Source organism: Pipistrellus kuhlii, unplaced genomic scaffold (assembly GCF_014108245.1).
Source record: "Pipistrellus kuhlii isolate mPipKuh1 unplaced genomic scaffold, mPipKuh1.p scaffold_m20_p_1, whole genome shotgun sequence".
In the NCBI taxonomy this organism is placed as follows: domain Eukaryota; kingdom Metazoa; phylum Chordata; class Mammalia; order Chiroptera; family Vespertilionidae; genus Pipistrellus; species Pipistrellus kuhlii.
Window position 1 is genome coordinate 60,215,983 of NW_023425404.1, and position 18,363 is coordinate 60,234,345.

The 18,363-nt window shown below is 36.2% G+C and overlaps 2 protein-coding genes across 2 annotated transcripts; one reads left to right on the forward strand and one right to left on the reverse strand.

Annotated features, from left to right (window-relative positions):
- Window positions 1-297: 297 nt before the first annotated feature.
- On the reverse strand, window positions 298-1,257 carry LOC118730862 (olfactory receptor 4K2-like). Its single transcript, XM_036459501.1, has one exon. It carries the CDS (start codon window positions 1,255-1,257, stop codon window positions 298-300), a length of 960 nt encoding a protein of 319 aa, XP_036315394.1.
- Window positions 1,258-17,098: 15,841 nt separating this feature from the next.
- LOC118731610 (olfactory receptor 4L1) lies at window positions 17,099-18,028 on the forward strand. The gene has a single exon (XM_036460687.1). The coding sequence runs from the start codon at window positions 17,099-17,101 to the stop codon at window positions 18,026-18,028; it is 930 nt and encodes a 309-aa protein (XP_036316580.1).
- Window positions 18,029-18,363: the final 335 nt, after the last annotated feature.

Here is an 18,363-nt window from a genome sequence, read left to right on the forward strand (position 1 = left end):
TATCTCAGCCTTTCTAAGTAGTCTTAATTTAAGAATGTAGGATTCGATCTATGATACCCTGAATTATTGTTCACATTTGATGTGCACATTTTTCTATGAAAAAAACAATAGATTCTTGACAGATTTTTAAATGGATTCATAATCTTAAAAGGATTGCAAACACTGCACTGACTTTTAAGCAAGATACTTTATATTTTCAACCTTGGCTTTGGACTTGAAAGGTGGCTACTGAGTTTAATTTTTCTATTACACTAAGGACAAAACTCAAGATACTAAATCTCAGACAGGGATCTCTGTTCACTGGACTGGATATCTTGGGGTCATTTTCCCAAGATATAAATATTGATTCCTTAGTTTCTTCATCACAGCTGTTTTCACTTCCTGGTTTCTCAAAGTATAGATAAGTGGATTCAAAAACGGGGTGAAGATGGTGTAGAAAACGGAGAGAACTTTGTCCACTAAGAAGTTTGTGAAAGGCCACACGTAGATGAAGATGCAGGGCCCAAAGAACATGAACACAACAATGAAATGTGCAGTGCAGGTGGAAAGAGCCTTAGATGATCCTATGGAAGAGTGGTCCTTGATAGTAACAAGAACAATAATGTATGACGTGAGCAAAAGCAGAAAACTTATAAGAGCAATCACACCACTGGTTGAGATCATGAAAACCCCAAGAACATATATATCTATACAAGCCAGCTGGATGACCAAAGGAATGTCACAGAAGAAACTGTCTATAATATTGGGGCCACAGAAGGGTAAATAGAGAATAAAAGCTAACTGGCTCATTGTATGCAGGAAGCCCACCATCCAAGAAGTTACCACAAGCCAAACACATACTCTTTGGCTTATAATAGTTGAATAATGGAGAGGTTTGCATATGGCAATGTACCTATCAAAAGACATGGAGATCAGCAGCACAATCTCAGTTCCAGTGAAGAGGTGCAATAAGAAGATCTGAGAAATGCAGCCCTTAAAGGAGATGGTCTTGCGTTGTGCAAAGAAGTCCATGATCATCTTTGGAGTGGCAAAAGAGGACAGGCACATGTCAATGAGAGATAAATTGCTGAGTAGGAAGTACATGGGGGAGTGGAGGTGTGGGGTGAACAGGATAGTGAACAAAATCAGGCAGTTACCAAACATGGTCATTAAATAGAAAATGAAAAACATCACATTGAAGAAAATCTGGAGCTCAGGAGAATCAGTAAGTCCAAGTAACACAAATTCAGACACTCTGGAATGGTTGAATCCTTCCATTGATCTATAGACTTTGCTCTATAATGACAAAATAAAACAGAATGATAGAGCTAGAAAATGGGATACTTCTATAAATACATAATAAGGAGTTACGATATTAGTTAATACTTTACTAGAATATTGATTATTGCCTAAAATCCAACAAATAACTATCTCAGTAACATTTTTTTTTTCTTTTTGGAATCACTTACCAATTGCTATGAGATATCAGTTCAAATGGACAACTTCTTGGTTTTGATCAGTATTAGTACATGTTGGTTTATATTCATCACATACCCACACAATAATATTCCTGTTCTGGATGTTGCATAATCTGTATTTAGAGGGGAAGATTACACTGAGTTAGTGTGCTCCATTTAATAAATCAGATACATAAAAAGTTAAATAAAGGTTGAAATAGAAACACTTTCTATAAAACCAAAAGAAAGAAATCATTATATTGAATCCACTATTTTTGAGCACTGGGTTAAACTAACAGTTTAACATAATTTCAGAGGACTCACTTAGTTTATGAAGGTGAGAAATGATTTTCATTTAAGTGAACTCCCAATCTCCTCAGCTACAGAAAAACCCAGTTTCATTCTCATTTCACTTGCTTACTTTCAAAGTGTTTTGTCAGTATTGTTAAGTACTCTTTTTATATATTAATATATAAATGATAAATTAATTTCTAATTCCATAAAACTACTGATGATCAAATGGTATATCTGTAACATACGAGATTTAAAATTTGTCAGAGAAAAATATTCCAGAAATTTTAAGACTGAACTATGGCAAAAGGGTTAAAGATTAAAGTATTTTTTTTCTTAACTTACTCTGTGATCTTGATCATTCCTCAGTAGTCTCTCTGAGACTTGCTTCTTTGTCTGTGAGAATTAAATTAGTTGATTTATATAAAGCAGTAAAAATATTTTCTGGTAAGATTCATGAACTCTCCACATTTTCCAATGAAAATTTAAGAATACTGTTCAAAAATAATCATTTTAACTTATTTTATTAATAATAGTAGTAATAATTGCAGTAAAAAATATTCTAAGTTTTAATTCAGAAATTAGAAATAGACATATGCTTCCAAAACAACTTCATCTTTTTAAAGTTAAATTACTTCTTTTTATATGAAAATTATATGAGTATCTTAATATATTAAATGCAATGAAAATTTCAGACTTATATATTTAACTATTTCTCCTACTTTCCTTTCTTGATAATATAATTATTAATGAAAGCATGGGAACTCTTACTATACCCAGTTTACATATATAATGTATATATTATGTATTCATTGTCAGTGAATAAACAAGGTTGTCAGGTTTTTACCTCCTTTCACTTCAGAAAGGTACCTCCAGTTCCTATTTAGTGGGATAATTCATCTTTATATCTTCAAGTTATATATATATTTGAACTTCTCTCTGTTATTTTTGCTTTATATAATTATAAGTGAATATATTTTTTTTACTAACTAAGGAACACAAACTACAATTGCTTCTTAAGATCCTTAATATTATTTCCAGCTGTTAACCTACCAGCTACTCATCAGGGATCAAAATCACCATATCCTGCAAGATTCACAAGCCTACTGAAATCAACACGGTCCTTAGTAAGCATCAGAAGTGTGGAATATGGATATATATTTTCTCTAGTCTTGGTATAAAGGCCACTCAAAGACAGCAACATTTAGGAGATCAGGGATTAAGCACTACAATCTATTTGCAGAGGGAGTTATTAAAATGTTGAGCAACTTTCCCCAAAGTTTCAAGAACTGTGAGGTGTGTCTTTGCTATTTAAAGTGAAGATGCATATTCATGTTGAGATAATGTGAGTACAGAAACAGCACAACTGGCACTGGCCTAGGAGAAGGAGAACTTTGCAAGGCCATTTAAGAAGCAAAAAAATTGCATCTTTTAAAAAGATATATATTTTATTGATTTTTTTACAGAGAGGAAGGGGGAGGGATAGAAAGCTAGAAACATTGATGAGAGAGAAACATCGACCAGCTGCCTCCTGCACACCCCCTACCGGGGATGTGCCCACAACCAAGGTACATGACCTTGACCAAAATCGAACCTGGGACCTTTCAGTCTGCAGACGGACGCTCTATTCACTGAGCCAAACTGGTTTTGGAAAAAAAATAAAATAAAATAAAAAATTACATCTTTGAATATGGAAATATTGCCACCTTTCTGCCACAGTATTCTATGTCTGAAAGTTGGGAAATTACTCTTCTATGGTAAGGACATTAAAAATTAATACAGGCTAATAGGTAAGATAGCTGCTACCACAGGTGGCTGAAATCTGGGGAAGAGGTTGGGAAAGTTGGAAAGCCCAAAGTAACTGGAAGAAATGAACCAGTTACTATGGAAGTACTCTAGAGGGGTGAAGTAAGAATTAAATTATTCAAATAAATGTAAAGCATTCAGCACAATTCCTGCAGAGAGGAATTGCTGGATAAAATATGGTAGAAGGAATAGCGGAGGTTATTATAATTATTAACATTATTTTTTGAAATGTCAATGAAACATAATCCAGCAATATACTAAATGTGGATTCTCAACCTTAAACTATGACTGAGAATCTTGCCATGTTTTCCTGAAGGCCAAACATTTATCTGTGACTTGCTTTTCAAACCCAACTTTCTTCCCAAATACTTCAGTGATTTGAATTCTTCCCAACTACCATACCTATTCTACATTCCTCACAGGACTAGCGAACGAGCCCAAAAAAATCTTTCCAGCTGACCATATTTCTTTATGATTTTGAAATAAGAATACAAGTGACTGTCTTTAAGATCTTTAAATTTTTTCATCTGCTAAAGAGAGAGTAAGGAAATGACTAAAAAGACACCCAAAAAGAAAGAAAAAAAATAAAGCCAACCAACAAACACAAAGATTTGGTAAATTCTAAAGTATTTGCCCTGGTTTAAAAGAAAAGGTAAGTGTATTACTGGAGTTATCAAGGAAAAGGCAAGAAAATTAACAGAAAAATAATAAAAGTAAAAGATAATTTAGAAAAACAAATAATCCAATTAAAAAATGGGCAAAGAGACACTTCTCCAGAGAAGATATACACAAGGTCAAGAGATATATGAAAAAGTGCTCCAAGTCACTTATCATCCAAGAGATGCAAATAAAAATGACTTTGAGGATTACCTCTCATCTGTCAAGATAGGTACAATAAATAAATAAATAAAACAAAAAGTGCTGACCAGTATGTAAAGAAAAGGGAACTCTAGTACTCTGGTGATGGGGATACAGACTAGTGCAGTCACTGTGGAAAACATTATGGAGTTTCCTTAAAAATATAAAAAATTGAACTGCTGTTTGACTCAGTGATCCCACTTCTAAGAAGATTTAGCCTAAGAATCCCGAATCAGAAAAAATATATTCACCTTTTGTTCATAGCAGCATTATTTACAACTAGTGGTCTGGTGCATGAAATCCATTCACATTAAGAGGAAATTAATTAGAGGAAATTTTTTAATATTGCTATTTGCCCTATCTCTATAGTAGAAGTGTCAGAGATTAAAGAAAATTAGTAAAATGTATATGAAAATTTCCCTCCAGTCAGAGTCTGGGGCAAGCCTTAGGACCCAGAGTCAAGTCCTCGCCCATCAACCTGTGCCTCAAAATTTCCTAACCTGATAATCCTTTTACTACTTGCAAAATCTTACTTTTGATAAACCTGTATGTATTGCTAAAGGGAAAACTCAAGTAAATAAAAAGCAGACCAGCCAGAGGTCAGGGTGCCTCTTCAAGAAAGAGGTCTCTACCTGGCCCCCAATGACTTCTAAATTCCTATTTCTTGTACAGCATTTTCATTTGTTTGTTGGCCCCTTCTTCAGATCCTGAACCCTGCTGAAGGCTAGTGTCAGATGGAGACAAATCAACTCTTGGAATTAGAACAACTCTCCTTCTGCAGATCCTGTTAATATTTCAGCTTTGACTAGGTTAGGTCACAATTTTTTTCATAATGAATCTAGTACCATTACAATGATCCCATTTACTATTAAGATTTCCCAGTAACATGATGATTGTACCAACTTTCAATTTTAATTTATGTCACGGCATTCCCGAAGGAGTCATACTACCGTGTTTCCCTGAAAATAAGACATTCTCCGAAAATAAGACCTACTTACAGGTTTCCTTCTGAGTGAAATATAAGGCATCCCCCTGAAAATAAGCCCCCACCCCCAGGCTAAACATGAGAGATTTGGTCCACTGATTCTGAAAGAAATGGAGTCACAAGAAATTCACCAGGAAATTCAGGAATTGGATTGTTATGATGATGTTCCAGAAGATGATGACATGATTGTCATTGAATAATGAGTAAATTCTTGATACTGTAGGATTCACAGTTTGTCTGGTTTGTGTTGACAACTACCATACTACCGTATTGTATACAGGTAATAAATTTCCTTTATTTTCATTTAACAATAAATGTGTACTGTATTCTTCTTCATGGAAAAATAAGACATCCCCTGAAAATAAGACCTAGCGCATCTTTGGGAGCAAAAATTAATATAAGACACTGTCTTATTTTCGGGGAAACAGGGTACTAAGAAATTTGATGATGAATTTTCCCTTTTGGGCATTATCCTTTGAATTGATGGGATTATTACTCAAATAGGTGTGAAAATCTCCAACAATTTTTAAATTGCCAGTGCGCATCATATGTACTGGCCAGTCAGTCAGTCAGATGGTCAGTTAAATTGTCAGTGCTCATCATATCTACCAGCTGGCCAGTCGGATGAACATATGGTCAGTCACTTAGCCTTTTATATAGATAGATAATGTTTACAGTATTGTAAGCTTAATTGGAAAAAGAGATTTTTCAGATACAATTAAGGCTGCTGATAAACTAAACTTAGAATAGGGAGATCATCCAGCATTATCCTGGCGACTTAATATAAATGCAAGTGTCCTTAATTGTGAAAGAGTGATTTTGTAGATATTAATGAAATAGTTCTAAAACTTATAAAGGAAGACAATAACCTTGGAATAGCCAGTACTAAAAACAAACAAACAAACAAACAAAAAAAAAACACAAAGTGGCAGGACTCACACTAACCGTTTTAAGACATATTCTGAAGAAACTTTAATCAAGATAGCATAATATTATTAAAAGAATACATACCTCAATGAAACACAATACAGAGCCTAAAAGTAGACCCACACAAATATAGGCAATGATCTTTGACAAAGAAGCAAAAGCAATTCAGTGAAGAAGAAGGCGTTTTTAACTTGTACAACTGACAAAATTTTAATATTAGATATTTTTTAATGGTGAAATCGTATGTACATTTTACTTTATTTTAAACAAGAGGCCTTGGTGCATGAAATTCATGCACTGGGTTAGGGTCTCCTCAGCCCAGCCTACATCCTTTCCAATTTAGGACCCATCAGGGATCAGGCCTAAACCAGTAGTCAGATATCCACCTCACAATCCTGGACTGCTTGCTCCTAACCGATCACCTGCTGGCCTGCCTGGTCACCCCAACTGCCTTCCGCTGCTGGCCTGGTCACCCCTAACTTCCCTCCCCTGCTGGTTTGGTCACCCCACACAATCTGCTGTTTGGTTGTCCATCCAGTTGTTTTGGTCATGATGGCCCCTGGCTTTTTATATATTAGAATTCATTTATTTAATAAGTATTTATGAGCACCTGCATTGTGCCCGGCAGTTGACAAACAAAGCTCCCTGTGGCAGTTCCAACCCCTGTTGTGATGATGAGGGTTAGGAGGAGAGAGATTATCTGAATTATTATGTGTCAGATATGATGTGTTACAGGACAGGTAAAGACTGATTATTGGGGCTGCATCTACATTGGGTGAGAGATAGATCAGAGTACAGGTTCCTGTCCAGCTGATGGGAAGACAGATGTATGTATTTTCCCCAGAGGAAGAAAAATCCCTTATCATGGAGACAAGCTGATAGGTGTAAGGAGAAGAGGTGGACTAAAGAGTATGAGATTCCTTTTCCCAGTTCCGCACTCCAAGCTGAGAGGGAAGTTGTCATGGCGCTACCAATAAGGTGTGACAGATGAGTGATTGAGATTTTATTGCAGTGAAAGTGGGAGGGAAAGGAAAGGAGTAGTGGAAACCAGGGACCTGAATTGTTGGATAAGAGGTTAGACACTGAATATTCTGATTTAGCTTAAGAAGTATCCAGCAGCCTTGTCCTTCCAGGCTTGGAGACTAAAGCCTCACTTTCTTGCTTAGGGTAACTTCTTTCTTTATCTTCCTTCCTTCCTTCCTTCCTTCCTTCCTTCCTTCCTTCCTTCCTTCCTTCTTTCCTTCCTTCCTTCCTTCTTTCCTCCCTTCCTCCCTTCCTTCCTCCTCCCTCCCTCCCTCCCTCCCTCCCTCCTTCCTTCCTCCCTTCCTTCTTCTTTCCTTCCTTCTTCTTCCTTCCTTCCTTCCTTCCTTCCTTCCTTCCTTCCTTCCTAAATTCGCTTAAGAAAGAAAGAAGGACGACGGGAAGGCCTCCTCCATTCCCTCCCTCCCTTTCTTCGGACTTTCTTGCTTTCTTTCCTTCGCTTCTGTTCTTTCCTGACTTCTTTCAGCACCTCCTTTCTATTCTTCTTTCCTTCCTCTCTCTCTCTCTCTCTCTCTCTCTCTCTCTCTCTCTCTCTCTCTTTCTTTCTTTCTTTCTTTCTTTCTTTCTTTCTTTCTTTCTTTTTCTCCTTCAAAAATGCATAACCACGCAACAGGCCTTCTATTAAGTAATTCTAAAAGGCGTGGGGGGAAGAGATGGGGGGGGAGGGAACAGGCTCCTTAGCTGTTCCCAGGCAAGCCAGGCCTCTAGCCACTTCAGTCCCAAACCACCACATTCTTTCTATAGATAATGATCATAGAGGAAATAAGGCATTTACAGTCCAAGGAATGGCTCTGCCTTATGGGGTAAGAGAGTGAAACTGAGGTAGGTGACTGTGTTTGGGACAACTGGATTTTATGAGGGGATGCATGATAGTTCTGTCTGGGCACCAAGATAGAATGAGAAAAGAGTGAATGGGGGAATTTAGTAAGATGCAGTGTAGATGTGAGGTGGCTAATAGCTGTAAGACTAATCCATCAAACCCCATAATGGAGACTGAAGATTGGACAAGCAAATTCAGAGAGGTCAGAATAAATGGCCCTAGTGTCAATTAAAAAGGAGATCAGCTTACCTGCCACCACAGTCATTACCCAAGGCTCTGTCCTGGTGATGTAAGTCAATGGGGTCCTGACAAATTAGATTTCAAAGTGAAGGACATAAGAAGAAATAATGAAGGCTACTTCATAATACTAAAGGGAGCAATCCAACAAGAAGAAATAACCCTGGTAAACATATATGCACCCAATACAGGATTACCTAAATACATTAAAAAAAAAAAACTGCTGCAGGACATTAAGGGAGAGATTAATAGCAATACAATCATAGTAGGAGATTTTAAAACCACACTATCACCTTTGGACAAATCATCTAAAAAAAATCAGCAAAGAAACATCAATCCTAAATTACTCACTAGACCAGATGGAATTAATTGACATCTTCAGAACATTTCACCCAAAAGTTACAGAATATACATTCTTCTCAAGTGCACATGGGTCATTTTCAAAGATAAACCACATGTTGGGACATAGGCAAAGTCTTTTCAAATTCAAGAAGATAGAAATCATATCAAGCATCTTCTCAGATCATAGTGGTATAAAACTGCAAATCAACTACAATAAAAATAATCCAAAGAAATCAAACACATGGAGACTAAACAGCATGCTATTAAACAAGGACTGGGTTACCAGAGAAATCAAGAAAGAAATTAAAAACATCCTGGAAACAAATGACAATGAAAACACAACTATCCAAAATCTATGGGATACAGCAAAAGCAGTTTTGAGAGGTAAGTTCATATCTCTATGAGCCTATTGAAAAAACAAGAAAAATGGTAACAAATTATCTAACTCTACAACTCAAAGAGTTAGAAAAAGAGCAGCAAGAATAGCCCAGTGTAAGAAGAAGGAAGGAAATAATAAAAATTAGAGAGGAGATAAATGACATAGAGACCAAAGAATCAATACAAAAGATCCACAAAATCAAGAGTTGGTTCTTTGAAAGGATAAACCAGATTGACGAAACTTTAGCCATGCTCACCAAGAAACAAAGAGAGAAGACCCAAATAAACAAAATCAGAAATGAAAGAGGTAAAATAACAACAGACCCCGCCAAAATACAAAAGATTGTTCCAAAATATTACAAACAACTCTATAACAACAAACTGAACAACCTGGAGGAAATGGATACATTCCTAGAAAAATATAACCTTCCAAAACTCAATCAGGAAGAATCTAAAAATCTCAATAGACCAGTGACTTGGGAAGAAATTGAAATAGTCATCAAAAATCTTCCAGCAAACAAAAGCCCAGGGCCAGATGGCTTCACAGGAGAGTTTTACTAAACATTCAAGGAAGAACTAAAACCTATCCTCCTCAGACTATTCCAAAAAATTTAAGAGGAAGGAACACTTCCAAACTCCTTCTATGAAGCCAGCATCACCCTAATACCAAAACCAGATAAAGACAACACAATGAAAGAGAACTACAGGCCAGTATCCCTCATGACCATAGATGCCAAAATCCTCAACAAAATTCTAGAAAATTGGCTCCAGCAGTACATCAGAAACATCATACACCATGACCAAGTAGGATTTATTCCTGGAATGTAAGGATGGTACAATATCCACAAATCACTAAATGTGATACATCACATAAACAAATTGAGAGATAAAAATCATATAGTCATATCAATCGATGCAGAAAAAGCAACACTCTTTCCTGATAAAAATTCTCAACAAGGTGGGAATAGAAGGGTCATACCTCAACATAATAAAAGCTATATATGATAAACCCACAGCAAACATCATACTAAATGGGCAAAAACTAAAACCATTCCCCCTAAGAACAGGAACAAGACAGGGATGCCCACTATCTCCACTCCTGTTTGACATAGTACTGGAATTATCATACTAGCCATTGCAATTAGACAGGAAGAAATAAAAGGCATCCCCAAATTGGAAAAGAAGAAGTAAAGTTGTCCTTATTTGCAGATGACATGATATTGTATATAAAAAAAACCAAAAGACTCCATCAAAAAACTAATTGACTTAATAAATGAATTTGGCACTGTAGCAGGATACAAAATTAATGCCAATAAATCTATGGCATTTCTATACCCCAATAGTGAACTTACAGAAACAGAGACTAAAAAAGCAATCCCATTTACCATCACACCAAAAAAAATTAAGATACCTAGGAATATGCTTAACTAAGGAGGTGAAAGACCTATATGTGGAAAACTATACGGCACTGAAAAAAGAGATAGAAGAAGATGTAAACAGATGGAAGAACATACCATGTTCATGGATTGGTAGAATCAACATCATAAAATGTCCATACTTCCCAAAGCAATTTATAGGTTCAATGCACTCCCCATTAAAATACCAAGGACATATTTCACAGACCTAGAAAGAACTCTCCAAAAATTCATCTGGAACAAAAAAAGATCCCAGATAGCCACAGCAATCCTGAGAAAGAAGAGTAAACTAGGAGGGATCTCAATACCAGATTTTAAGCTGTATTACAAAGCCACTGTTCTCAAAACATCCTGGTACTGGCACAAGAACAGACATATAGATCAGTGGAATAAAATAGAGAATCCAGATATCAACCCAAATCACTATGCTCAATTAATATTTGACAAAGGAGGCACAAGCATACAATGGAGTCAAGACAGTCTCTTCAATAAATGGTGTTGGGAAAATTGGACAGATACATGCAAAAGAAGGAAACTAGATCACCAACTTACACCATACACAAAAATAAATTCAAAATGGATCAAGGACTTAAACATAAGATGGAAAACCATAAAAATACTAGAGGCATCCACAGGCAGCAAAATCTCAGACATACGCTGAAAGAACTTCTTCACTGATATTGCCCCCAGGGCAATGGAAGCTAAAGAGAAAATAAACAAATGGGACTACATCAAAATAAAAGGCTTTTTTACAGCAAAAGAAATCATCTACAAAACAACAAGAAAGTCCACTGTATGGGAGAACATATTTGCAAATGTTACCACTGATAAAGGTTTAATCTCCAACATTTACAGACAGCTTATACAACTTAATAAAAGGAAGATAAATGAGCCAATTAAAAAATGGGCAATGGACCTAAATAGAATCTTCTCAAAAGAAGACAGAAGGAAGGCCAAGAGAAAGATGAAAACATGCTCAAAGCACTAATTATCTGAGAGATGCAAATCAAAACGACAATGCGGTACTATCTCACACCTGTCAGAATGGCTGTCATCAATAAATCAACAAATGACAAGTGCTGGTGAGGATGCGGAGAAAAAGGAACCCTCGTGCACTGCTGGTGGGAATGCAGACTGGTGCAGCCACTGTGGAGAACAGTATGGAGTTTCCTCAAAAAACTGAAAATGGAACTCCCATTTGACCCAGAAATCCCACTCCTAGGAATATATCCTAAGAAACTAGAAACACCAATCAAAAAAGATGTTCATAGCAGCACAATCTACAATAGCTAGAGTTTGGAAACAGCCTAGATGCCCATCAGCAGATGATTAGATCCAAAAACTATGGTACATCTACACAATAGAATACTATGCAGCGACCTGGATGGAATTGGAGAACATTATGCTGAGTGAATAAGCCAGTCAACGAAAGAAAAACACCACATGATCTCACTCATTTATGGATCTCACTTATTATTATGGATAATAAGGAACATTATAAATTGATGAACAAAAAGGTAGATACAGAGACAGTAAAGAAACAGACTGTCAAATTATAGCGGGGAGGGTAGGGAGATATGGGGGAGATAAGAGATCAACCGAAGGACTTGTATGCATGCATATAAGCATAACCAATGGAGGAAAAACTCTGGGGAGGGAGGGCATGTTTGGGAATGGGGGGTGGTGGGGATTGGTAAGGTATGTACACATATCTTAATAAAAAAATAATAAAAAAATTCTCAGAGGTAGAAATGCCCCATCCTACAACATCCTGAGGGAGAGGAGGGGTATGCAAATGCCACTGCCACCACAGCTGCTTTTCTAGCTCAGCAGAAGGAAAGAAGAGGTTAAACCTATTCCCGGAGTTCGACAAGAACTGTGAAGGGGAGTCATCCTGCTCTCTAGCATTGACCTGGAAAAAAGAATGCTTAGTCATGGAGGACAGGTTTACGGTTGTAAGGAGATGATGGGAGTGAGACACATGGAGAGAAATGATCCATCAGGGCGAAAGGTCAGAAGACAAAGGGGCTTGAGAGGGGAAAGAGGACTTCACGAGGAGGGTCTGATGGATGGAACATGAAAAGTAAAGCTAGGGTGAGAGCGAGAGTGGGGGTTGGGGAGGGGAAGTCTGTTCGTAGGAATCTCTGAGGCCTTCTTGTCCAGTGGCAAACATTATCTAGATCTTGGAGGATATTGGAATGGATTGAGAGGTTCCCATGACCAGAGGGAAAGGGCCACCAAGAAGTTGGAGAAGGAATAAGAAGCATCCTTCTTTTCCCTCATGGCTGAGAGAAAGAAATGAGAGAAGGTTCCAAGGTTGTCACCCCAAAACCTTTCCCATGGAGTAGAGCAGAGTTTTCTCAGCCAGGTACCTGGGCTTTCATAGAAAGTAGAATGTAGAATGCATAGGCGAGTAGACAGGAAAACTCTGAGGCCCTTCCAGGTAAAGGGAACCAGGGGAAGGGTAGGGTCAGGAAAGTCCCTGAGGCCTACCAGTAAGAAAACAATGAGATTTCCATGTGTCCTGGTATGGCAGGATTTGAGAAGTGTTCTGATCAGGCCAATCAATTCAGAACCCTGCCACCGAGCAGAGCCAGAGAAGGAGTCAGAAGCTCGGGCTAGGTCCAAGGATCGTCCATGCTCACCCAGGTTTTCTGGCACCAATATGAAAGATGAGACAGAGGGGCCAGAGAACCAGGACTCAGGCTTTATTGGAGGAGAAGACTCCTGCCGGGCTGCCTCCAAAGGAGAAAGAGCACCTGTGCTTGGGTGAACACGCCTTTTGAGGGAAGGAAAGAGGAATGGGCTTAGGTTCTCGGCACACACTGATTGGTGGTTTCATATAAGGCACATAATTAGGGACTTAGGAATCAAGGGCTTTAGGGTATTTGCCAGGTGTTGATTGGTGGTTCAATCTACAGTCCATATAAGGTGCGTGGTTAGGTGTTCAGGAATGTTCGGACTACATGTGGAGTTTACATCATTCTCTGTCCTTCAGTTGGGGTAAGGGAGGATCTATCAATTATTACTAAAAATTTAGTGAGCCGAAAGCAGTTTGGCTCAGTGGTAGAGCATCGGTATATGGACTGAAAGGTCCTGGGTTCGATTCTGGTCAAGGGCATGTACCTTGGTTGCGGGCACATCCCCGGTAGGGGGTGTGCAAGAGGCAGCTGGTCGATGTTTCTCTCTCATTGATATTTCTAGCTCTCTATCTCTCTCCCTCCCTCTCTGTAAAAAATCAATAAAATATATTTTTTTTAAAAATAAATAAAAAAATAAAAATTTAGTGAGCATAAAACTGTTCATTGTACCATTAATGTATATCACATTTTAAACTAACATATCTTAACTTTCTCTTTCTAATTTCTAATTTCTGAGTATGTTAGTGTTGTACATAATATCTCCTTTTAGTAATGAATCTATAACATGTCGAACGATCATTATATTGAGGATGTTATGCTCAGAAAAGTTTGGATATTATCCATCTAAAAAATTATCCACAAAGTTGTCAGAAGGAAAGAGAGATGACAGTTTGGGAGCCATGTGAGAGAAAGAAGGGATCAATTAAATAAAAAAGGTCTGCTCTTATAGTGCAAGGAATCACCCTATTAAAATATTCTCATGCCTATTTCAATCAGGCGATGCTCAGAGACAACAGCAGCATATTACAGGGCCCAAAATTAAGTACAAACCTCTCTCTTGGTCATGCTAGGGCAGCAGCTTCAGTGTTTTAACAACTCCCACTGAAATTTGGATTCCCAGGGCTCCAACAAATATGCCTCCAAAGTGGTTCACATCTCTACAAAAGAGGCAGAACACAGTATGCAGAATTTGATACAAAGTGCCACAGAGTGTGAAAGGTAGATTTTCAATATTAAAAATCCTGTGAACATGTCGTGCCTCATACTCTGCCTTTAGAACAGGTAAGAGAAATTATTCTAGAGAGTTAATTCATTCAAATTTTAATGTACTGAAGATGCTGTTTTAATTAATTTTGTGTTCGCTGAAAGAAAATGTTGTGACTTTGAGATATGAAATCCTGTCTCTGGGAGGTCACATAATTATTTCACAATGTGATATGACCAACAATTTTTATGAAAATTTAAAGGTTATATGCTTTCAAAGTGTCATAGCCGAGTAAAATTTGACAGTAGGTGGAATGATGTCTAAATTTAAGAGCATTCAGATAACTCATACCATCATCAAAAATAATGGAAAAGCAAAAATAAATATTTGCAGAATAGGAATATTTTTCTTTTTATCAAGTTTCAGATGTTTACAGAATATATAGTAACTAAGCATAGTAGAGAAAGAGCTGATGAGGGAGAATTAGTGACTAGAACTAGATATTTGGAAAAATCTCTGTATAAAACTTACCATTAAACCAATATAAATGCAATCTTAAATGAATAAAGAGGGAGAAGTCCTTACAAGATATTCAAATTTAGGGGAGTGAAGGGAAATACAAATTAACTCAGGAAATTTATTATGAGTATTTTACATAGTTGGGAAATTATTAACAATACTGTTAAACAAAACCAGAGAATAGGAAGTTTCCTAATACATAAGGCAGTAAAAACATAAATTCAAATAGGGGACACTAAGAAACTTTAAAATTAGATTGGATGAGATTTGCAGTATGTCATTGATTGTCTTCTAATGCAAGATAGTTGAGTACAAACTGCCTGATAGTTCTAGAAAGCTGCATTTAAAATTCTAAAGTAATATATTAAAAGCAATTTAAACTTAAGAATAAGAGCAAAAGTAAAATATCAATAATAACAAGTTTTATTGAATACTATAATTCACATGGTATAAAATTCACCTATTTTAAGTATACATTTTAATGATTATTACTTTTGCATAGTTATCCAACTACCACTACAATCTTATTTTAAATCATTTTCATCATCACAAAAAGAAAACTCGTACCCATCTGAACTCAGTCTCCAGCTCAAGGTGACCACCACTATACCTCTGTTTATGAATTTGTGTTACCTAGGCAATTCATATAAATGAAATTACACTACATGTGGTCTATTATGTCAGGCTTCTTTTACTTAGCATTATGTTTTTGAAGTCCCTCTGTAACTTAGCATAACTATTTATAATTTTTAAAAACCATAAAATCAATAAAGATTGAAATTGTATTTATTTTCTTAAATTGCCTATAATGAAAGAGAAAAAAAATAATTACCTGAATAAGTTATTTGTATATTAATATATTTTATATTAATGCATGAACAAAAACAAAAATGTTCATATCCAAGTACTTAATAAAACAAGTATTGGCTCATTCTTTTCCTAAAAGAGATTTATGTGGAAAATTCTCAGGATTATAATCTTGGATTTACTTATATGAATAAATCAAATTCAACACATACCTTCTTAGCGCTCATTCTGAGCCTGACCAAGAGCTTATACATGTATTATCTTGCCTAATACTCACCACATTCCTTTGGAGTAATCCTGTCTCTAAGACTTGTGAGAATTTACTTAATTTGATAGATCTTGATTTTTTATTTATTAAATACAATATGGAGAATAAATATTACTGATTTCATTCCTAGCTCTAATATTATTATCCAAAGTGAATCACAAATTGAGTAAAAGTAATTACAATAAAATGGGCAATTAATTATTCAAGAGAAAGAATTTTTTCTTCCCTAGTAGAATTTTTGTCTAAACTATATAGTCATTTCTTTCTTTCTATTTATACTGTCTTTGTATATTTATAATATAAGAATAGGCATATAAAGTATAGAACTAAAGAAATATTTTTAGAAAGCTTCTTGAGAAAAGCAGAAGAGTGATAAGAGTTAGGATGATATATTACAGCCCGGCAAAATCTATATGTTAGGATTGAATTGTTTCATTATTTATTCATATATGTACACTTATACATAATACACACACTCCTCATTGAAAACAAGCACAAAAATATCTGCAGCTGAGCCCATGTTTCTCAATATACTACACAACAGAAACCAAAAAGCAAAATTATTTTTAATGAATTCAAGGATTCATTTAAATGCATAAATTAGTTTCTAAATTTGTGTGTGTACCTTGTTTATTTTAGAATGGTAAGAGTAACCTTTGCAAATTACCTCAGAGATATAGGACAATACAATTCCCTCAATCTTAATTCCATATATTCAGGTAACATAATGTCAAAGGGTGACACATAAAGAAGCTTATAATAAAAAAGGCAAAATAAATATTAATCTAGTTACTTATCTAATTTTTCCTCATGAACACATTAGTGACGAATTCATGATCAATTGATGAATATTATTTGATAGAATACAGTAGAAAATAAAATTTTACTTCTTCAAATGCTCTTTAATTACTGAGTAACTATAAGAATATTGTTACTAAGTGATTTGACTAATAAACTAACCTCAAATTATAAATAGTGATATGCTGATGTAGTTCAGATGCTCTCATATCACCATATCTCATATTCATTAAATAGAAATAGAAAAGCATTGGTACTAACTGTGGCTCTTTTTTTTACTCTTTTTGTAGAAAAGAACTTCTGGGACTTTTCTGATTTGAGTAAATGGATCTCAAAAATGAATCTGTAGTGACTGAGTTTATTTTACTAGGGTTTTCTGGACGATGGGAACTTCAGATTTTCTTCTTTGTGACATTCTCCTTGGTCTACAGTGCTACTACACTGGGAAACATCCTCATTATAGTCACAGTGACACTGAGCACCACCCTTCATTCTCCCATGTACTTCCTCCTTGGGAACCTCTCTTTCTTGGACATGTGTGTCTGCACTGTTTCCACACCCAAGATCATCACAGACATTCTCGCGGAACACAAGACCATCTCCAAATGGGGCTGCATGACCCAGATGTTTTTTATGCACTTCTTTGGGGGTGCTGAGATGATGCTTTTGATAGTCATGGCCTTTGACAGATACGTAGCCATATGTAAACCTCTGCACTATAGGACAATCATGAGCCGTCGCTTGCTGAATGGGTTTGTGATCCTTTCATGGATAATTGGGTTTATACACACCATGAGCCAGATGGTACTAGTAGTGAATTTGCCTTTCTGTGGCCCCAATGTGGTAGACAATATATTCTGTGACCTCCCCCTTGTGATTAAGCTTGCCTGTATGAAAACATATACCCTGGAACTGTTTGTCATTGCTGACAGTGGGCTGCTCTCACTTATCTGTTTCATCCTCCTGCTTGTCTCCTACACTGTCATCCTGGTCACTGTGCGGCAGAGATCACCTGGAGGGCTCTCCAAGGCTCTGTCCACGTTGTCTGCACATGTCATTGTGGTCACTCTGTTCTTTGGACCTTGTATCTTTATCTATGCCTGGCCATTCAGTAGCTTTGCAGGCAATAAAATCCTTTCTGTATTTTACACTGTTATCACACCCTTCCTGAATCCGATCATTTATACCCTGAGAAATCAGAAAATGCAAGTGGCCATGAGAAAATTACGGTTCCTACTTGTTAGCTCTATGTAGAACTTCTAAATTTAAGCACAATAAAATTAACACTACTTTCAAATACTATGTTAATAGAACTTGAATAGATTATACATAACATGTGGTTTTACTCTTCTTATGTTAAAATCATAACCAGTACAGAAAAAATTGATAATAAAATATTTTAATGATCACAGTGCAGTAATATCATATAATGATAATTAGCAGCCTGCAGCAAAACACTCATAAAATCATCGAGTACTTTTACATAGGCATTCAATATATATTTACAGTACTAGTGAAGAAATACATATAACTAATTAGAACTTTAGTCTTCTTATTTGACAAGGTAATATGTCAAAATTTTGAGGAAT